The 21703-nt window shown below is 38.6% G+C and overlaps 2 protein-coding genes and 1 long non-coding RNA gene across 3 annotated transcripts; all 3 read right to left on the reverse strand.

Annotated features, from left to right (window-relative positions):
* Positions 1–156: 156 nt before the first annotated feature.
* On the reverse strand, positions 157–664 carry LOC118433807. Its single transcript, XR_004833588.1, has 2 exons — positions 573–664; positions 157–235 (listed from the first exon to the last, which is right to left on the reverse strand). It is a non-coding gene; the product is annotated as an uncharacterized LOC118433807 (long non-coding RNA).
* A 5412-nt stretch (positions 665–6076) lies between these two features.
* LOC110842049 lies at positions 6077–7194 on the reverse strand. Its single transcript, XM_022087756.2, has 3 exons — positions 6983–7194; positions 6562–6840; positions 6077–6439 (listed from the first exon to the last, which is right to left on the reverse strand). Exons 2-3 carry the CDS (start codon positions 6813–6815, stop codon positions 6220–6222), a joined length of 474 nt encoding a protein of 157 aa, XP_021943448.1. The 5' UTR covers positions 6816–6840; positions 6983–7194; the 3' UTR covers positions 6077–6219.
* Positions 7195–14968: 7774 nt separating this feature from the next.
* LOC110848098 lies at positions 14969–21385 on the reverse strand. Its single transcript, XM_022095222.2, has 7 exons — positions 21209–21385; positions 21036–21123; positions 20779–20939; positions 18363–20667; positions 18173–18286; positions 17756–18091; positions 14969–17667 (listed from the first exon to the last, which is right to left on the reverse strand). Exons 1-7 carry the CDS (start codon positions 21287–21289, stop codon positions 15227–15229), a joined length of 5526 nt encoding a protein of 1841 aa, XP_021950914.1. The 5' UTR covers positions 21290–21385; the 3' UTR covers positions 14969–15226.
* Between the last annotated feature and the right edge of the window lie 318 nt (positions 21386–21703).

Genomic DNA, 21703 nt, shown 5'->3' on the forward strand with positions numbered 1-21703 from the left:
AAGACATATCACCTACCAAATTTGCTCCGACTGCGACGACTAAGCAGCTTGACCACCGCCGCTTAGAGCTTGTCATTTTGCTTCCGAGGGTAACTTCCCAAATCTCTCTTCTCAAAACCTTGCGTAAACTGTGTGATTTTCCTGTGAAACTTTTTTGTGAATTTTCGTCATCTGGTCTGTAAATTGGATTATCCTCCCGGATGCTATCAGGTCTGTAAATTGGTTCTAAACCACCCTGAAAATATTCCCCCATTCTTAAAATTTCCAAATCTCCAGTCCAAAATTTACATTTCATAATTCGAGCAAATATGCTAAATTCAAAATTCCGTTATTTGTTTTAAACACGTCAAAAAAATATATGCAAAATTGTCCTTCAAAATTGTTAAAAAATCGTAAAAATATTGTAAAAAAAAAATTCCGTTTAATTTCTGAAAAATTTTGATCAAAATTCGTTAAAAATTTATCAAAATTTCTGCAAAATATTTTGCAAAAATGTCATTTTTATTCATTTCGTCTGGAAAATTGTCCCAATTCTTTATCAAATTTTGTTGCAAAAATGTAATCTGATTCACCTTGTCTCAAAATTCTGCTGAACTTTTATGCTCGATCTGCGTTGTCACCACTTTCCCAGGCTGAGAATGAAATCTAACGCCGAGATTAATGTTTGTAATGAGCAACGTCTACATAATATTTGCATGGTTAAGTATGGAAATCCAGATTGTATATAGTTCCCCTTTTTTAACCAGTCACGGTTATGGGTCACCCACATAAAACCCTGAGTCTTCGAGTTGTACGGTTACGGGTCAGCGTCTCAAGTCTCACACAAGTGTGCGTATTCCACTTGTAACTTTAAAGTCCAAATTGTATATAGTTCCCTTATTTCAAGAGTTGCGGTTATGGGTCACCCACACAAAACCCTGCGTCTTCGAGTTGTCCGGTTATGGGTCACCCACACAAAACCCTCACCAGTCTGCGTATTTATGTATCTCCGATATCCCGATGGACCACATACCAAGACCACAATAATTTATTTCTCTTTGTTCATCGTTTTGTCCAAATCTGCAAGTTTTATATAAGTCAGCCACCACCACGCCTGAGATGATACAATTCTACCACCGATTGCGAGCCATACCATCTTCTCAAGTTCCAGCCCGTCATAATTACGACGTCATTAGTTATGTGTATTAAATTGTTTAATGTTATTCATGCAAAATATTCGTTCATGTTTGTTTACCGGAGTCATTTCATATTTCGTTTTTCCATGAATTTTACCTATGTATTTCTCAAACCACCAAAATTTCTAATTCAAATTGTTAGTTTGCAGACCTACACACCTTTCAGACTATTTTTCAGGAGAACAATTTTTTCGTGAGAGGGTAGTGTTAGGTATATGTATGCCTACGTAGTTATGTATATGTAATTAGTTATGAATCTGTACATCACTCCAGCTTTAACTCTCTTCTAATAAATACTCTCCTCTGTCTCCTCTCACTGTGTACCACTTATTTATGTATAATCATACATACATAACACAGTTTAATACTAGGAAATAGGAAAATGGACATATATGTAAATAAATTGATACATACATAAATACATATGTACCATAAGAATATATGAAATCAATAAGATTTAAGATAAAATTTATAAATTGTCTTACAATTTATCTAAACCAAATCACAACCCTAAATGAAACGTCATGAAAAATTTTAAATATGCATGTACACATTATTAAAGACTATTCAAACTTTATAATAATCGTCTTCTGACAAAAATGCCAAACAGTCTCCACACAAAACAAAGTAGCTGCAACAAGCAAGCCTACACCATGAATAATAAATATCTGGCCAAGCTTTCCCGTCAATGCAACACTTTCCGTTTGAATCGCAGTATACGCCACGCGATGCATATTTTTGTCAATTATAGCCCAAATATAATTCCTAAACCAAAGTTGTACAAGCCCAACTTGTCTCAAGTAATGCATCCAGGAAACAATTTCCTTAAAACCGTGACCCTTCAGGTAGAAAGCGTATATTCTCTGAAAGAATATCGTGTCCGTCACGGCGTGACAAAATCTCCGTGGCGCCTTTTCTTTTCTCGTGATCCTTCGCTGCTTCACGCGAGAATTTACAAATGGCATAAACCATTTCAATTCAGTTTTTCTAAAATCTCGCACAACGTTATAGTTGACCAGAACACTGTCCCATGATGTCCAAGGCGTGTCCAGCACTTTTATCCAATCTGAATGATAGGATGTGTCAATATTGTAGTGCTGTAGAAATAAATATTACTAGATTTAGAGATTTAAACGAGATTGTGTAACCGTTATCCGATGATACGTAAATATAAAATCAAGCAAGGGATATCATTTATGCGAAAAATAATAACGATCTTAAATCAGGTTGAATTATCCAAAATATTATTTGCGTAATCAGTTATTGTGAAAAAGCGTATGCAAACAAGCGTGCCCAATCAAATTGAAGTTTTTCTTACCGCAAGTGCATCCTTGATTTCGTGCAGGTCCAAATCATACGTCTCGTCGATTGAGTCTGTCGGTATAAAGACCTTGTACCCCCTCTCGACCACTAACTCTCTCAAGTTTTTGGCAACAAGTGGCCGTGGTGGGGCTATGATGTCACTTGTGATGACCGATTCGTATCGTATCGTCAGAAATAGCGATAACACGGAAAATACGATTAGTGTTTTCGATTCTAGGATTACCCTGAGTTTGACCTGACGTAAAACGGTGGAAAGAATGTCTAAGAGTTTGTGAACTAGGAGAAATAGTTCTTCTCGAAGTGACATGCCATTGTTTTTATGTTGCATGGAAATAACGGCATATTGTATGTAATTAAACATCAAGATTAGCAGGATGGACGTTACCCACCAAATCCAAACACTTTGATGCAACGGATATAACCAGGACGAGTAGGTCGACGTCTCATATTTTAACGCATCCTCACAATAAACAATTGACAACTCCTCCACGTCCCTGATGAATGTGAGTGAAGATATTGACGCCTGCCGGTACTGCTCAAGGTAGAGTTCGCCCCCAATCACCAAATTCACTCTGAAGTGGCTATATTTTCAAAAAAATATTAATTAATCTTATCGTATTGAACTTAATTAATCTAAATAGATATACAAAAAACCTACAGTGCAGACTCCATATAGCCCGAGTCAGGGACATAGTCCCTGAATCAATAAGTCAGAGCCCACTTCTAATTTTTTTCCGACCGACATAATATCACCAACTTCCGTGTTGTGGATGGTTAAAAGTTTGTTAGATAGTTTCTACTATTTGGTACCAAATTTTTGAATTAGTTACAAATCATGTGCCTTGACCACCATGACCAGTGGGCTTCTTTAACATCATGAAGTTCTAAGCTGTATGCATGTACTATCCAACAGTGGTTTTCACTTTTTCAGCCTCCATATCAAATTTCAGCTCAATATAACGATTTTGAAAAATCAGTATGGGTCACCCGATAGGGTCACTCTGGTTGCACTTTGCTCACTTTTAACTTCATAGTCTTTAATTAGAAGCCATTAAGTATCATTGTGCCGGATTCCATCTTTTTAAAGCAATTTCTAAAAATCGGTATGGGTCACCCCATAGGGTCGCTCCTGATAACAATTTTACCAATATCATATCATATTCTTTCATTAAACCCCATAAGCAACCTCTCCACCAAATTTCAGTTCGATATGATGGTTTTTAAAAATCGGTATGGGTCACCCCATAGGGTCGCTCAAGATGAAAATTTTTCCAACTTGAAGTCATTTTTATCTAGTAGGAGCCATTAGCAACCTCTGTGCCAAATTTCAGCTTTCTACGACAATTTTGAAACTTTGGTGCATAATACCCCACCCACTCCGATGACCCCCACCGGTCAATCACTGGACCGATTTCGCCCATCTTCGAACTCGTTTCCTAATTTTGTCCAATATGCATGTGGTAAAAATTTCAAGTCAATCGGTTCAGCCGTTTTGGCTCTATCGTGCCGGACAGACAGACGGACAGACAGACAGACGGACGGACATGACGGTTCCATAAGCCCTGACTCGGGCTAAAAACTAATCTGATCTTAAATATATAAATGCATACCTTGGTGATTTCCGTGAAGTGAAGAAATCCCACTTCGTATCCCAATCAATTAACTCGATGGAAAAGTTGTAGTAAGCTTGGGCAGTTTCAAAGAATCTGTAATTGGGCTCACAGGAGAAAGGTTTCCTCAAATATGCTTGGTCTGTGCAAAATTTTTCAAGATATCCATGTATTCCGATAGGCTTAAGATTCCAGTTTAATTTGTCCGGTTTTTGATTGGATCGAAATTCTACCGAATGCTTTAAAACTATCGAATTAACCAGCGAAGAGAGATCCTGGTGTAAGAAGGTGTGGTCAGGATAATTTTGAAGGCATAATTGACAAATTTTGACCAAACTCCAAATGTTTTTTGTATTGGAAATTGAGTAAATTTGAGCCGTGTAAAAGCTGACAATTTTTTGGAAATCGTGATACCTTATTTCATCATTATTGAGGAATACGAAAACGGAGTTTCGACTAAATCCTGCCGGATTATATAAACTATGGTGAATATCATGGTCAGAATTGGGATACAAAATAAACACCACTTTCACAAAGTCATGATGAAATTTATACTGAAATTTGCCTAATTGTGTAACATCCTCTCGGTTTGAAAACGAAAGTAGCACACATTTACTTTGTGGTCCGTCTAAGAAGTTTATAATTTCGTGTTGGATGTCTAAATTTGGGCGGAATGAATTCACATAATATAGATCACAGTCAAACATGCAAAGGGCAAAGGTGGCTGAAAGTATAAATAACAAAAATTTGAGGGTAAATTTCATTTCAAGACTTGAGATAACTTATAAAAATGTAAATATGCAAGACGACTTATTTTTGGGTTTATGTTTTTCTTAGAGACTTTCAAAAATGTTAACTTATTTCAAAGGGTAACTGTAGAGTTACAGAAATTGAAACTTCTAAAGTAAGACTCGACGAATAATGTAGCATGTCACGAGAAGGACTAGACCAAAAAAACATGAATTTAAAAAATTGAACGAAACAAATTATTCTAAAAACACTAATGTAATCAATATTGCTTTTGTGTTGTCAGATATGACGTAATTACATAATATCCTTATTAACGAGGATTACATATGTATGTACATTATTTACATAAATACATATGTACATATGTATGTATTTATGGAAACAACACAAAAGATCTACACAAGTACTTCCGAGTATTTATCAAGCTACTTGACCAAATTTTGTTTTGTATCTCAATCCGCATTTCTAAATAATGTTTAGTTTACGCCCACATACGTTCATAAACTAGTTAAATGTTTGCCAACTTATTTTTATGTTTCGTATTGGGAAGCTACCAACGACATAAGTAAATGTACCCCTACAGTAATTGTAGTATCTATTCGGTCAGGTAGACAAATATAGTGTCTAGAAATTAACAAAAAAATGCTCTATTATTCATGTGTACATACATATGTATGTAATATTTATGTATAAATGAGCAAAAGCTATTTGTCATTGTGTTCCAAAAAATGCTAAACTTGTTCACTTTCATAGTTCTGATGAGACATTAATAATTGGATAAGTTTTAAATAACTACGTTTGTATGGTTCCGCTCGTTACACGGAAGATTTTAATTTAGTTTTTTATAATCTCTTCTTTAATTTGGCATTATTAAATACATACGTACATTGTGTCACTAAACTTAATATGTACATATGTATATACAGAGTTCAAGAGGAACTTTACACCTATTATATGTATCCTAATTATTCTAAGTTTACAGCCATTACTGGATATCCCATTAATGTATTTCAAACTAGTCACGTAGCTTGCGACCTCATTATGAGTTAAAAAACAAATGCCTAGCAATGATTCATCATGCCATTTAATTGTATGCAATATGCATTTCTATTTAATATGTAAATACTTGAATATACGTGCCCTTAAAATTTATGCGACCATACTTTAATGGGTAAAAAGTCAAATTCTCCTAATTTTCATACATACTTATGAGCAAGCAATTTTTTTATTAATTCAAAGCTCTCAAAATTTATAAAACACAACAATATTTTACTGATCCATGCATTTAATTTCAATTGGTTTTGACATCTAAGTCTAGCATTTGACGATTTAGGTTGAAGAAAATCGCTATAACGTCATACTTAGCAATTGTAACAACCATACCCATAGAGAGCTTGGTCGGTAACGAATTCTCGAGTACACGGGGTGCTCTGGCCGCACCCACTGCAGCAGAGAGTTTGCTCCCCATCGGTGTCACCACGCACCTTGTTCGGCCCAGTGGCGAATCTCTTCATGAAGCCAAGCCCATGTTTTTCGACACCTTGGACGAAAACGTCATAGAAATTGAGGGAACGGTTGCACCTGAAAACGAATAAAAAATGTGTATGTAAATAATTAGTAATGCATGATGTACTTAGGAATTTATTCAAATGCCAAGATATTTGCATATTTAGAAACCGAAACGTAATAATTAAAATTTTCACCCGACACAATCCACTTTGGAGAGAAGGGCAGTTTTTCCCTGCGAGTAGGCATTCATCCCCAGCATGGCATTCATCATGTCCAGTTCTGCATCAGTGCATGGAGTTCGAGGAATGCTGGCGCCGAGGGCGATTACCTCATCGAAAAGTTGGTCGCTAACGTGGGCGAAGGTTTGGGTAGAGCCGGACTTGGCCAGACGCACCCAGTTGTCCAATTCTTCCATGGTTTCATAGCGTCGCAGGGTTGAGAGTGACATGATGTTGAAATGGGGAGAAGTTTGCCTGAAAAATAAATACATTTTTGAATTAGCTGAAAATTACTGAAAATTACTGAATTAATTGAAAAATAAATAACTTTTTAAAATTGAATTAGAGTACAGAAAATTAGTAATTCGTAATCTGTGTAAAGAAACTAAATACTAACCGAAATTTTGCCGTGGTAAGTTATCTTGCGTGTTGCAAATGTGAAAGTAGAATGAGAAAGCTGGAAAAGAGGGCCACTTTTTATACCCTGTAGGACACTTAGTAGTTGATGAAAATTCATGAAATCCCTTAATTGAGGTACACAAGATTTGATACACAAATATATTATTTAAGGAAGTGGCAACGATAGTGAGTAAATAAGTATGCGTCAAGATTCATAGTCGGAGTCTTGCGTGGCTATAAGGATTACACGATTTGTGTCGGAAGCCAAAGTCCGCAGAATGCAGAGGTTTCCGACGGGTTGGAGTATATGTAATTGTATAATTACGATCGTTCATGAATGTACTTTAATCTAATTTCACGAATAACGAGCGCAATAAAAATCAAATAACAACTAAACCTCTGGAACAAAATAAAATAACAATCTACATACGACGCATGAAAAAGTAAACGTGCTAAATCTTGAGAATTTTATCTACTCAAGTGCCCTTTGCATAATATTGAAATGTAAACAATGTTTACTAAACATTTTTATTTCTCTAGGTTCCGTTCGGTATAGTGTTGTACATGGATAGCCATAGAAATACTTGGAAACAAATGGCTTCTTGTCTATTAATTTTTATTATTTGTCATGAACTAAATTTTGGGTATTTATATATTTAGTTCATTGCTCAGTCTGAATAATTATGATACATTAAAAAATTTGGTAACGAAATTGTAGAAGCATAAGCGTAATGTATCGGTTCTTAGGATTAGTTAATAAATAAGTTTACAGTAATTAATTACCAACACGCTGGTGGAATACATCCTTAAATTGTACCCACCTGTGATACATAATATGTATATAGTTACCAATCTACATGTTCATGTGCTGTCACATTTTGTCACCAATTGTGCAGTGTGTAAGCAATGCGATGATCTGTGACCTATGTACATACGTAGGTAAATTTAGATACATATTTATGTATGTATATGAGATGGAGGTGGCTAGATGGAATCCATTATTCAGTTCATGAAAAACAGTAAAAGTTATGAAGTGCTGCCTTAATTGAGCTTCATGTCTAAATAATGGCTTATTTTATTATGTGTCAAATTTCTCCGACATAACTACATATGTATATATGTGCATATACGACTAAATCTAACAGATCCCTGTGATTCCATGTGGTTACCCACCATATTGATCTTGTTATTTTATGCCGGAATTATTTAATGGTTTATATTGAAATTCCAACTTGGTAGCCCAAATTTTAAAGTAAAACATTATCATCAAAGGTAATATATTCTAAAAGCTCTAAAATTCGAACTTGTCCAGAATTTCCTCAAAAAGTCACAATTAAAAGAGACTTCTACTCTTAACAATTATAAGATGTTATTTTAACGATGATTTCTTCGACGTCAACAAAAACAGATTTCTGTAATTTTAATAAAAACATTGTCAACAATGGCGCATTGATTATGAAATAAACTCCTTTATGTACATGCATAAAGCCCCCTTTGCTTCCATTTATGAAATCCAGCATCCTTGGATTAAGGATGAATGAATGAATTGCATAACAAATTTTCCCACTATACAATACCTATTTATAGATCACACAATTGCATAGAGCACAGTTTATAAATTCCATTAAAAAATCACACTCCATTATTATTTAAAACCACTTTTTTATTATTTCCAAATGGTTACCATGCCAATTGAAAATAAGTTTCTAATTATCTCCCACACTTTCTTCCCCCTTTGTCTGCCCATCCTTGCGACCTCTGTCTGACTGCTGCTACCGCGCGGCTAAACACATTTGGGTGTGCCGCGGGAGCCCTCCTGATAGCCCCCCGCGCCATGAGATTGACTTTCTCTGTGCTGACTGCACCCATGGCACGCCCTACTGCGGCTACGGACCTTGCAACCTTTTCGGTTGTAATTGTGATGGTGGATGCCGAGATTTTCCACGTAACGCGACATCTTCATTAATAAATCGCCTTAAATTATCAACGTATATCGTATATAACGTAATTATCAAAGTATGTGCATCTCATCAATTTCCATTTCGCAACGAAGGGCCCAGAGGACAAGGGGTCATAGATCATGATGCCGAGATGAGGGAGACGGTGAACTCCATCATGTCAGACCTCGATACGGATAAAGACGGTGCAATTAACATTCATGAATTTCGCATCTTACGAGACACACAAGACATTGACGTTCTTGAGGAGTTTGTAAATTTGGACGAGAATGAAGATGGACTAATCACACCAAACGAGATTGATGATAAATATACGAAATGACGATTTTCCTCGTGTAGTTTGATTCAATTTGATTTACCGATTCTGTTAGCAATTTTTTTATATTTGTTATATTTATGTACACAGTTTGGGCAGGATGTTAACAATAATACGTCATAAAACTAAAAGTCGGATGTTATTGATTCATATTGCCAAATTTTTATAGCCGACCCAATCCTCAAAATATAAACAATACATATCCCCATTGGAATTGGAATTCATTATTGTTTTAATGCAGAGCGTTTTTTGGTGGCATTTGAAATTGAAACATGTCAATTTCAATTGAATGTTAACTTTATGGAACAAGTAATTAAGCAGATTACATGATAAATAAGTGCACAGAAATATTTTCACATACATAATGGACAGGACACCTCACTTTTCTAAAATGGTCAACTTTTACGTCACCATCTCATTAGTGAGTCAAACTCTGGTACGAATTTCATAAACGTACGAAAATTGTAAACAATTTCCCAACACGACAGATATTTGCCTCGGTTAATTCCATGTCGCAGAAGGATTACGAAGTCTATTTCAAATGTAAAGGGCGTCCAACGGGGATGGAAGATTATTACAAGGACATTATGCCAACCGTTGCGTCATGTTTGACGGAATCACCGCGTGCGGTATTGCATATTATTTTGCAAATTTGAGCTGATTACTGACCCACAGTCTTTCTTGTTAATAAAAGTTGCCTAAATTTACTTGTCCTCAAGTGCAGACATGTTTGCGGGTATCAACGCCTAAACCAACTTGACGAGGAAACGGGAAAGTTTAACCACAAAGAATTGCGAAAGTGCATGACAAATATTACAAGTACGAGAATGCAACCAAGGAAAAGGTTTTGTTTTCGTATAAGCAATGCTTCCAGGAAAGTAAGAAGTTCATTTTTTTACTAAAAAAATCTTACCTTTGATTTTCATACACGTTTCAAAAATGTACAGAACCCTTTATTCTCAACGGTCGCTGCGAACCGATGCGCATCGCCATGTATTGCATCTACAATGAGTATATAAAAGTAATGAGATTAATGCTGTAAAAAAAGTATCAGTTAGGAATATTATTCGTACATAATTTACTAAGCTCCACGTTAAAAATATTCCCAGTACTGCGATCCAGGAAAGAAAGCCAAAAACGTGAAGGATAAGAGTGAAGAAAATGACGTCGTGGGTGACGTTGTCGGAGCCGCATTGACACGAAGCGCTAATAATAATGATATTCCTAGGACAGACTCAAACGTAGCAGGACAAACAGGACAATAATTAAGCAATCAAATGCATAATAAATATGTAGACAAGAAACGTATATATTTATAATGAAACAAAAATCCAATATTGAATTTCCAATTTATTTCGTTGCAAACAGGAGGCATAATATTGAAGCTTTAATTACTGCAGGACGTACAATTATACAATGCCATATTTACAGATGAACTCAATTCAAGAACACTACTTAGGCTTCACAGGTTAGTTAAAGTACTTACTCTACTTAGGATTAAGATTAGTATTTTACAAATGTTGTAAATATGCTCATTTTTAACATAAAGTATTACAAGTGAACATTTCTGTATTTAAAAAATCATGTCAATTTTTCTCATTGACAGAATTATTTGTAAAGTTTTTGTTTTTATTTTGGGTTTTAGAAACAAATACATTAATTGAAGTAATTTCATCGGCATCTGAGGACATTTTCTTGAATTATTTTATTGCAAGCTTTCTTTCACATAAATAAATAAATTAAGTTTACTTCATCCGTTTATGTACTTGACTAATAAGCTGTAGTACGGCACTTTCGTCTCTGAATTTCACTCCACAGGCGTATTTCACTATATAAATAATATAGCAATGTGACACGTGTAACAATGCAAAATTATATTAATACTAATATCTCACCACTGTTTTTGCACCAATAATGTTCCAGTAGCAGAACTAATATGGCCATGGAGCCCAATACTCCAAGCACTATGAATGCCCAAACTACATCATCCACGCCAAGGTTTTCCAGATATTTAGACTTTGAAAAGCAAACCAAAGTCCCATTGTTCGTGTAGGACAAGTACCTCCGCAGTAAACCTGTTTCCCTGATTTTTAAAATACTACGCAAAAAAATTGCATCTTACTTCTAAACCAAACCATGTAAAAACATAGAACAAAATATTTACTGTCTATTCAAGTATCCTCTCAGCGGAGAATTCTTTCTCACATAAAAGGATCCCGCTAAAGGAAAGTTTGACCTTTCGATCCGAAGGATGGACAATGAGTCGCAGATTTGGTCGTCCGAATTCCTCATCGGATTTATGGAGTGCACACGTTCCCTAAACTTTGTTAGCATGTCGGCATTGTTGACGGAGGTCAGCTCTACGGTGACATAGCAGTGCTTTCCTGACTGGACAGCTCCAATAAATTCATCCATGGAATCCAGAGTGTCATTAATAACCCGAAGTTTAAATGGTTTCTGTCAACAATGGAAATATCTCGTGTATTTAATCCTATGTCAACCTTTTAAAAAATTGAACCTTCGGATCCGATACAATATCACCCAATGCTGCTTTGACGTGGAAAATGAAATCATGCTTGAGCAAATCTTCGATCGTGGTGATAGTTTTAACCCGAGTCATCATAACGTTCAATAATTTGGTCGAGTAAAACAAATAAATTATAGTGGAGAGAAAACAGGCCGTTAATATCAGAAATTTAAGCAGAAATGGTTTCTGATTAGGCCAGAATTTTGGGCAGAATGAGTAACCTAACAAAATATTTATGACATTTTTAAAATGTGCAGAATTATTTATGCACATGCATATGTACTTTTGGGATTAGTGATATAGATAGCCTTACTTCTCTGCGCCACGATGGACACGATAATTAAAAGCGTTTCTGTAAAACTCTTCTCTCTAATGGATTTTGTTTCCAATCCGAACTTTACGCTGAGCATAAGCGTTCCAATTAATACGATAAATATAAAATATACTAGAAACACGTCAGGATTCAGCGGCTGGATAAATATATTTCGAACCGAGCTAGACTTTGGTTGCTGAAAGTAGGCGAAGAGTCTGTAAAAATACAATCCGAATTGATTTATATTTTAATACGAGAGGGATTCATTTACATGTCACCTTTCACCCAATAAGGGTGACAGTGGGGACCATTTGGCGACGCGAGCGGGGGTGATGTAGAAGTAGCCGATGCCAATATCCGCCTCGCCACTAGTTATTTGTAGACCGACGCCACCCTCGAAGTAGCCAAAACTAAAGTCAACCTCGGAATAGGACAATTTTCGAAGTTTTGCGCTAAAAAAATAAAATGAGCGTATGCAATTATTCTTTAAACATTTTTTGATTAATTAATTTTTAGTATAATTTTCTACGCGATTGTCAAAAACTGTAATTGATATTGAATTATGAAATTTCTTGTGTTAACAAAAAATCTGTATTTACCGGAAGTTTGAAATGCTTTGCATATCTCGAACGACACTCTCTACTATCCGACTTCCTTGTAAAATGCCATCGATATCCACCAACCCTTCAACACCTTCCCTCACCTACATAGGCAAAAATCAAAAGAAAAAATCCCAAGGATCGCATAATATTCGAACTATTTTATTTATTTATAACACCCACTCACGTTTGTTACAAGGGATAGAGTGAAGCCCTTCAAGTCTAATTTCATTGGTAAACAGTCGTCCTGAAAATAGTAATCGTCGTCATACCCAAACTCTGAGTAATTATTAAGTCGAAGTAAGTGCATGTGGTCACATTGTTGGGGAGAAATAAAATTATTTTTAGAGAAAGTGGAAGACATGGGAAACATGTGCAAAATTATGAGTACCACAGAAAAAAAATATGGCCATTTCACAGGCAACTTTTAAATTAAACGTACGTTTAAATGACTAGAACATTTAGCGAGTTTCATAAATGTGTAAGATATACACACAACATAATCTATGTAACTGTGTACAATTGACAATTGGAGAATTTGAGCAAATGCTAAAAGTTTATTGAATGAAGTGTGACGATTAACTCACTTAACCTGATTATGCTATGCATTTATGCATGAGCTATGGATTTTCTAAAGCAACAATTTGCTAAAATTGTTTGATTACTTACTTGTTGACTAATACACGTTAATATTTATTTAGTGTAATATTAATTAATATGGACGAATACGATATGGACGAATAATATAGTGAAATTTTCGGCTTCCAACGATTTTAGCATTTCATACCTCAAAATTAACGTATTATTGAATTGGGCACATTACGGATTTAAGAGGTGTGCGGATGATGCCACCCGATCAATCGCACCCCATCAATCGCACCCCGGCTAACGCACTCCACCATTGCCACCCCTAGGAGTATCCCACCCCCGATTTTGTGAGATTTTGACAAATTTTCGGGCACAAATAAATGAGTGTAAATATGCGATATGTTGCTGAATTTATTGGGGTTATAAAACAATGCTAGGATTATCTCATGAGTGAGATTACCAGCACAGTTTAAGAACAAATTTTGGGTACCGGGACTGTACCTGCAACACTATACAAAAATGGTATTGGTACTATATGTACCGATACCGCCGATGAATTTCCCCGGCGGCGGCGGCGTGTCAAATCGGGTCGGCGTCGGCGGCGCGCCGGCGAAAAATCGGCGGCGTGGAGCTCTGTACCGGAACCGGACAGGTTGTGCTGGAAGGGCGTCATCGTTTTTAAATAATTGACACAATTTTAATAAAGGATTTACACATTAATCCTGCTACACGGCAAAAACGCCCGTCGGTGTTTCAGTACGGGCGTATCAAAAATCGCATTGCGAGCCATTTGTACTTAAATTTAAATACATTCCTACTTGCACCGAGTACGATTGTACTTCGATTAAGTACGGATGGCTCGCAATGCGATTTTTGATACGTCCGTACTGAAATACCGACGGGCATTTTTTGCAGTATACTAGTAAAAATAAAGCAAACGTGTATGTATGTATGTACATATTACTTTCTTAATGCTTCCCAAAGGCGTGTAATTTATTCAAATATCATCAGGCTTGATAAATTAAATTCATATTTCGACAAAAAATCTATAAAAAATTAAATCTCCGTAAAAATTGAAACACATAAGTCAATATCAACGAAAATAAGTCTCAGTAAAAATTCAAATATCATCAAAATATAAACAATTAGGTCTACAAATTAATCAGTTCAGCTTTATTTTTACTAGTAATAGGATTAATGTGTAAATCCTTCATGAATTCTTAGGATTGTGTCCATTATTTAAAAACGATGACGGTAACTCAAAATCTCACTCATGAGATAATCCTAGAATTGTTTTATAACCCCAATAAATTCAGCAACATATCGCATATTTACACTCATTTATTTGTGCCCGAAAATTTGTCAAAATCTCACAAAATCGGGGGTGGGATACTCCTAGGGGTGCGATTGATAAGGGGTGGCATCTACAGGGGTGCGATTGCTCGGGTGCGAATGATCGGGGGTGGCATCATCCTAGGGGTGGCAATGGTGGGGTGCGTTAGCCGGGGTGCGATTGATGGGGTGCGATTGATCGGGTGGCATCATCCGCAAATCTGAATAAGATTGGGGGACGCAAATTGTCATGCTTATGAAAATCTACGTTTTATGGAACAAGTTACAACTTACATACTTTCCAGTTAGTTTACGATTTACGCGTTTGAGACATGTCAAAATTAGTAGAATTCTTATTAATGTATAATACTTTTATTAAAAACTTTATTATATCACACAAATAATTCCAATAACGGTACGATAAAATATATTTATTCTGTAAATTTTAAGAATAAGAGTCATAATCATAAATAAAATAAATTCAACCAAGACTACATGAACACGTAGTTATTAAATAATTTAACGTAATTTACTTAATCAATAAAATAAAAATGCTTAAAGTCGACATTTGGACATACATGTCTACATAAATTTACATACGCATCTTTACTACTTCGACGGAGTACTAGCGTACTCCCTTGCATAATATTTCTCCAGATGCAAATCCCCAATTACGCCCCCTTTGCTCAGATAATTCGCCTCATCGACGTAAACCCCACTTCCGACCAACTCCAAATCCACGTAGTCTGCATACACCTCCAGATCCGAGAAGGACGCGGTGTCACTGGCCAAAAAGAGTTGAAAGGTCCACAAAGTGTACGGGCTCATGATGGAGTCACCCGCCGCAAACTTTTTGTAAACCTCGTTCCTCCCCAGTCGCAAGTGAGTGTCGGGATCTCTCTCGAAATGGTAGGCTATCGTTATATTCGGTCCCGGAATTTGATAGCTCTCTCCCCCAAATTGATACCTCGAAACTCCCGAGTGGACCATTTCTACTTTGAAGTGCTTCAACAAGTCGTCCAGTTTTCCCTGCTCTCTTTTTACCTTGGATCTCAAGCTGATCTCCGCAATGACAAACTTTACAGCGGCAAACCCTTTCTTGACCCCGTATTCGCTGTTCGCGGTCAATGTGATGGGTGCGCCTTTGAGCAAACTTCGTATCGCGGCGTTCCACCTCTCATTTTCCCAAACGTAAAAGGCATATCCCGAAGTAAACTTGGGGTCAAATTCTAGTGTAATGAGGTTTGTGTCTTCTTTCACAATGGAGCTCTGGTACGTGTCCAAGTCTTGTTTCAAAGTGGAGATTTTTTCATTTAATTTCGACACGAGAAAGCTGGAATTCTTATCCGTCAATTGCAAACTGTCCGGGAGGGTGAACTTGGCCAAGTATTTGTTCGCAAAGGGGAAGACCCATTGTTTAAATGAGGTCATGAACTTATCATACTGCTCGATTAGCAGGTTGGATTTGCTCGCTTGGGTGACCAAGTTGATCCAAGAAGCAGTCTCCAAGTCGGTAATGCCCACAGTGAGGACATCCTTCGAATTTACGGCTGCGATATAATCCACTAATTTACTTTGGTCTTCATACTTTTCGATAAAATCGTACAAGTCGATGAGCAAGGTCATGGCCTGGTCGAGTTTGTCCACGCAGGTGAGAATGCTTTCCTCCACGGCTTGACCTTTGGTGAATCGCTTGATGAGATTCTTATAATCGCGCAAACTTCCTTGCACTTTCCACTGCGTGACGCGCAGAGAAACTTGAGATTTGTCCTTATCATGCTCCAAATTGTGGTAGAGTTGGGCCATTTCGTCATTCATTTTCGCCATGATGGGAATCATGTTTCTGTTGATGGAGGATTCGAACGCTTTTAGATTTTCGACGGCCCCTTGCGCCTTTTCCACTTCGCTGCCCAACTCATCCAGGTTTTTGTACTCGTTCGCCAACTTGTTATAGTTATCGAGCCCAAATCCGGTTATCAGGTTGAAACCATTCTTCACTCTGTTCAAGGATTTCAGGTTTGCATCCAACTTTTTCTTATCTGGTTCGGAGAGGGGTTTGGCTTCCTGGTCTTTGAGGAGTTGGTCGAGTCGTTTGGTTTTGGTTTTCATGAGCTCTTGCAACTCTTCGGCTCGTTTTGAGTAGGTGTTTTTAAAGACGGAGAAATCCAAGGGACTGTTTTTGTCCATGTCGGCCGCCTTTTTCTTAATTTCTTCAATTTTTTGGGGCAGGTCTTGCAAGTCGTCGACTAAATCGCCACTTTCTTTTATAGCTTTGTCCGCCTGTTCCGTCATTTTGTCAAACTTTTCCTTTTCTTTGTCATACGTTTCTTTCGTGTAGGTTTCCGTCTGTGTGAGAAAGTCGAGCGCTTCGGTGGGCACGTTTAATAGGGGTCGGACGGACGAGTCGGCGTTTTCCGCTCCACTGAATTCTTTCGAGAAAGCGGTGAAAGTTCCGATTGCTGATCCCGCCAAGGCGCCCTGCGCTCCGAAGAAGGACGCAACTTGTCCAGTGAATTCTAATCCGGTCAAAAGATAGCGGAAAGGCATCAAATCCTTCATTTTTTGGAGTCGTTTCTTGGCCTTTTCCACCTCGTCTTTCGCGTCCTCTTCCGCGTTGATGATGGAACTGAGGAGAAAGTCGGTGTTGTGTTTGAGCTCGGTCCGCACGGAGAGCAAAGCTGGTCCAACGGTATCCGAAATGAAGGAGAGGGCTTGGGAGATCTTTTGTTTGAAGGTCGAACTCATCGCGGCTCGACTCTTCTCCACAACTTTTTTCTCCTCGAGGTCCTTGAGTTCGTTGAGCGTGGTCGTGATGACGCCGGCGTATCGGGCCAGGTCGAACACCATGTCGGCGGAGGAGTCAGTTTCACGGAGACGAGAAATAGTGGAGAGCGTGGAGGAGTACAGGGTCGCGAGGACTTTCTTTTCTTCCTTGACCCACGTGGGATTTGAGGCGTTTTTGGTACTGGTGTAATTTGCAAAGGCTTCAAGTCGAGAGGAAAACGAGGTGAGGACGGATTCAATTCGGGCGTTTTGGTTTTCAGTATTGTCTGAAATTGAAATAATTATTGCTATGATTTATCTTTTAATTCATAATTTGTAAGATTCGTTTTTTATGAAATATTGGGAAATTTATACCTTGCAAATTCAGTATCTTTTTCTGATATCCAACCAACTCATAAGCATATGCTTTCCCACTGCGGTAAAACCAATCCGTCAAGAGGTCACAGTTGATGTCAATGTCTGGTTCGGGCAGTTGGAGAAAGGCATCTGCTTTCCAATCGCCTAAAAGCCTGTAGCCTTCGATGATTTGTTCAGCATGGGCTGGTTCTTGTTGGTTCGTGGTTGATACGTTCCACGTCCCCTTGGAACCGTCGGGTTGTCGCGTGTAGACTCCGTAGTTTACACAGTTCACCCAACTCCTCCCGTCATTCTCACACTCGACGCGGTCCCCTTGAAGTCCACCCAGACCGGCTGAAAAAATTGTTGGCAAGTAGATATTCAGTAATTGTGCATTAAGATATGCATTTTGAATGGGGAAGACTGTTAATTTACCTTCGCCTGCCCAACCGGGATCCCCAGTGGAACCTTGTTCCATCGAAACGATGACTTCTGGGTCTTTTGGTGAGCGTGAAACTGTGTGAATTACTACATCACCCGGAAATCCTCCTACGCATCAAACAAATAAAATTAGTAATATGCAAATTAATTGTTTAACTCATCCTAATACGAATATTCTTCGAACCTTTGCCACCTACGCCACCGTTCCCACCATTTCCGCCCTTCGTTCCATCGTGTCCCAAAGTTCCTCTATTCGTGCACGAGGGAACGTTGTGATTGTTGTCCCAACAATGGCTCGCGACGATGGAAGCTTTCTCCACATCCTGAAGTGTTTTGTCAGTCGCATCGTCCCCCTTCTTGCCTTCGCCTCCTTTCTCGCCTTGCTGTCCGTGTGATCCGTTGCCTCCGTTGACAGAAATGTAGAGAGGAACTGGACTGACATGTTCACCGCCGGATTGTTCCCAGTGTCCCACAACGCCGACAAAATAGGCTCCCGGGTTACCTGGCCTTCCAGCATAACCATCCTCTCCCTTGAAGCCAAACAGTATTGAAGTTGAGGGTCGATTCACCTTCGCTGGCCAAGGAATCCCGTCTTCCCCATCAAACTTGAAATGGAATCCTGACACGATTTGGTCATCCCGAGTCAAATGCATGTCCCAAATCGGAGCGATGATTGAGACCTGTTTGACCCCCAAAATTGTGAGATCCGAGTCGATAAAGAATTTGCGCGTGGCGAGGATAGAAATTGATTTGAGTTTCTTGGAGCAAGGATTCTTGACGGAGGTGCTGTTCACGTCGGTGAAGTCGGTCACTTTGATATAATTTCCTCGCACGATAAGCCCGTCTTGATCTTCGTTGCAGATAATCTTTGGCTTCGGCCAGGCGGAATGGACCAGTTTCTTTAACCAATTTCGATCAAAAGCGGTTAAAGATTTTGAGTCAAGGATTTTTTGGACCTCGGCTGGACCGAGGTAACTCTCGTTGTGGAAATAAGGATACGCGAGGTCAAACGCTTTCATCCCTTCGGGTTCTGGGTTTTCGTCATCATTTCCGACAGGTTTTCTCGCATGGAAATAATAACTGTCCAGACTTTGTGAAAGGTCGGAGAGCAGTTTGTACCAGTCCATTCGTGTTTTGAGTTCCCCTTTGTCATACGACCGGATGGGTTCGATCCACTCGCTCCACTTTCTCTCCACTTGTCCAACGGATGGAATTTCCCTCCCGATTAAAATTAGAAAATCGAGGAAGGACGACACCCTCAAAATGTTTCTCGTTGCGGGCAGATCCACCTCAAAACCTGGGAAATTACTCCACCGAGAAACGTCTGAAATTATTCTCTCGGTCGTGGCGTGTTCGTCCTCGTTGTTCAATTGGATGAGAATCGTTTCCAGTGGGTAATACTCACGGTATAAATTGACCAAAATTCCATCGATGGAAGTGTTCGGGTGGTCCCGCAGTTGACCAAGTCTCCTCAGCGTGGTCACGTAGGAGGCAAATTCTTCCGTAATCTTGGCGTTGGCTTGGACTCCCATTTCGTGCACTTGCTCCGCCGTGGAAAGGCTGACATTGTAGGCGAAACTGGTGCTTTTATCGGATACATCGGCGTCACCTAATTGTTTTAGGAGGGTGTCGATGTCTTGTTTTGCCTTCACAATTTTTGCATCTTTGTCCAAACTTCCACATTTCTCGGGTGACAGGAGCAGCGAAATGTAAGAGCCGCCCTCGTGGTGCAGATTTTCGATGAATTTTGCTTTCTCTTCGATCAGGAGTCTGTCCTCGGAGGTGAGATAATTGAAGGAGAGTCCTTGCAGTAAGGATTGCATGTGCGTCAACATGGTGGAGCTGATGTCTTGCAAAATAATTTCGTCACTTTGTCCCCTTTCCGTTGTCACGTCGGTCACAACGAGGCCCATTTTTCCCGTGTAATGAGCAACATTATGGGCGAGAAAGGGCACGGCGTGATTGAGGAGGGAGTCAAACTGGTCGCTTTCCTTGTTTTTAAAGGCCGAGTGAGGAATGGTGAACAACAATTTGGCAAAGGTGAGCTGATCGGTCAACTTCCTGGTGTAAAAGGTGGAGAGAATGTTGGCTTTGGGGCCTCGGTTTCCTGAGAATTCTGGCAACTCGTAGAAAACTTGGTGGCTCGTGGGGTGGACGAGGGTGCGCGGAATGACCTCGAAAATGGAGGAATACGATGGAGGACCAAATCGGGCATGGATGGCGGATAGGATGATGGGTGTGGTGGTGTCATTATGTGGAAATACGCCACGTAGCGAGGCCAGATCGGAGAGGGTAACCAAGGCAACGGAACTTTTGCTCAACTTTGAATTGCTGAGGATGAGAGTGGCTTGAGACGAAGGATATTTCTCTGGGACGAGGTCGGACGTTATTTCGTTGAGGAGGTTGCTGTCGTGCTCGAAATCTGGGGGCGTTTCGGGTTCCGGGAGGGAGCAGGAAGACGGATAGAAAGACATGGAAACTTGGGGTGGCTGTAAAATGAACGGAAAAATTGAATTAAATTTAGATTGCATTTAATATAGAAGATTGAGCCACACTTAATTTTGCTACTCTTATATTTATGTAAATAATACAATAATTACCTGGTCGAGACTATGTTGAGAGTAAGGTTTGCAAAGCTTCTCGTTATGGACGTCGATATGCTCAGATTCCTCCAAGTCTTTGCACCAAGCGGTCATATCACTGGAAGAAAGTGATTCCAAGTGAAAGCTATTTCCGGGTTGAAGTCGTCGCTCATTGTCATCTGGAAAGACAAATTTTACAGTTTCAAAGTAAATTCCCATGTTTACAGTGCACAAAAGTTAATTATCCGCAAATAAATGCTATTTTAAATACTTACCTTGGATTTGTTCACCTTGTCCTTTAGCTTCTTGTGTTGTACTTAATTCTCGTTGCTGACGAATTTGTGCACAATTTGTATCAGGTATCTGTCGGGTTAAAATCAATTTATTTCATGTAAAATTTAAAGGTAGAAAAATCGTAGTAAAATTTGTAGCAATTTCCATTACTTACCAGTCTCGAAATTCCAAAGAGGAATAAGATAAGGTGTAAGTCGTTCCGAGATGTTTTATCTAGACTCGTTCTGAGTCTCATTTTTCCCACTATGTATTTCACGTCTAACCAAAAAACACTGAAAAACACTCCACTAATCTGTAGTTCCTTAGTTGACGGCTGGATTTGGAGTGAACGAGTTTTGATAAGGTGACCACCTTTTAAACAACCAAGAAGACTTTGTAGGACCAAACAGGACAAAAACGCTGGATATCCCAAGGGTAATCAAAATTCTGAGAATAACAGCGTTTGTGTTCTCACTGTCGGCTTAAACCATTAGCAAAGGAAGGAAACACTAATATTTAAGTAACTTAAGACAAGGGTTCTACCAACAACAAAGCATACGATAAATATGTAAGCACCTGCCATGACCTCGTACATATACTCCTACCCAAACAAAAATTTAAAATATTTCGAACAACAAAAAAAGAACAATTCATAATTCATTCATTCTGC

The sequence above is a fragment of the Folsomia candida genome, unplaced genomic scaffold (genome assembly GCF_002217175.1).
Source record: "Folsomia candida strain VU population unplaced genomic scaffold, ASM221717v1 Fcan01_Sc001, whole genome shotgun sequence".
Taxonomy (NCBI): domain Eukaryota; kingdom Metazoa; phylum Arthropoda; class Collembola; order Entomobryomorpha; family Isotomidae; genus Folsomia; species Folsomia candida.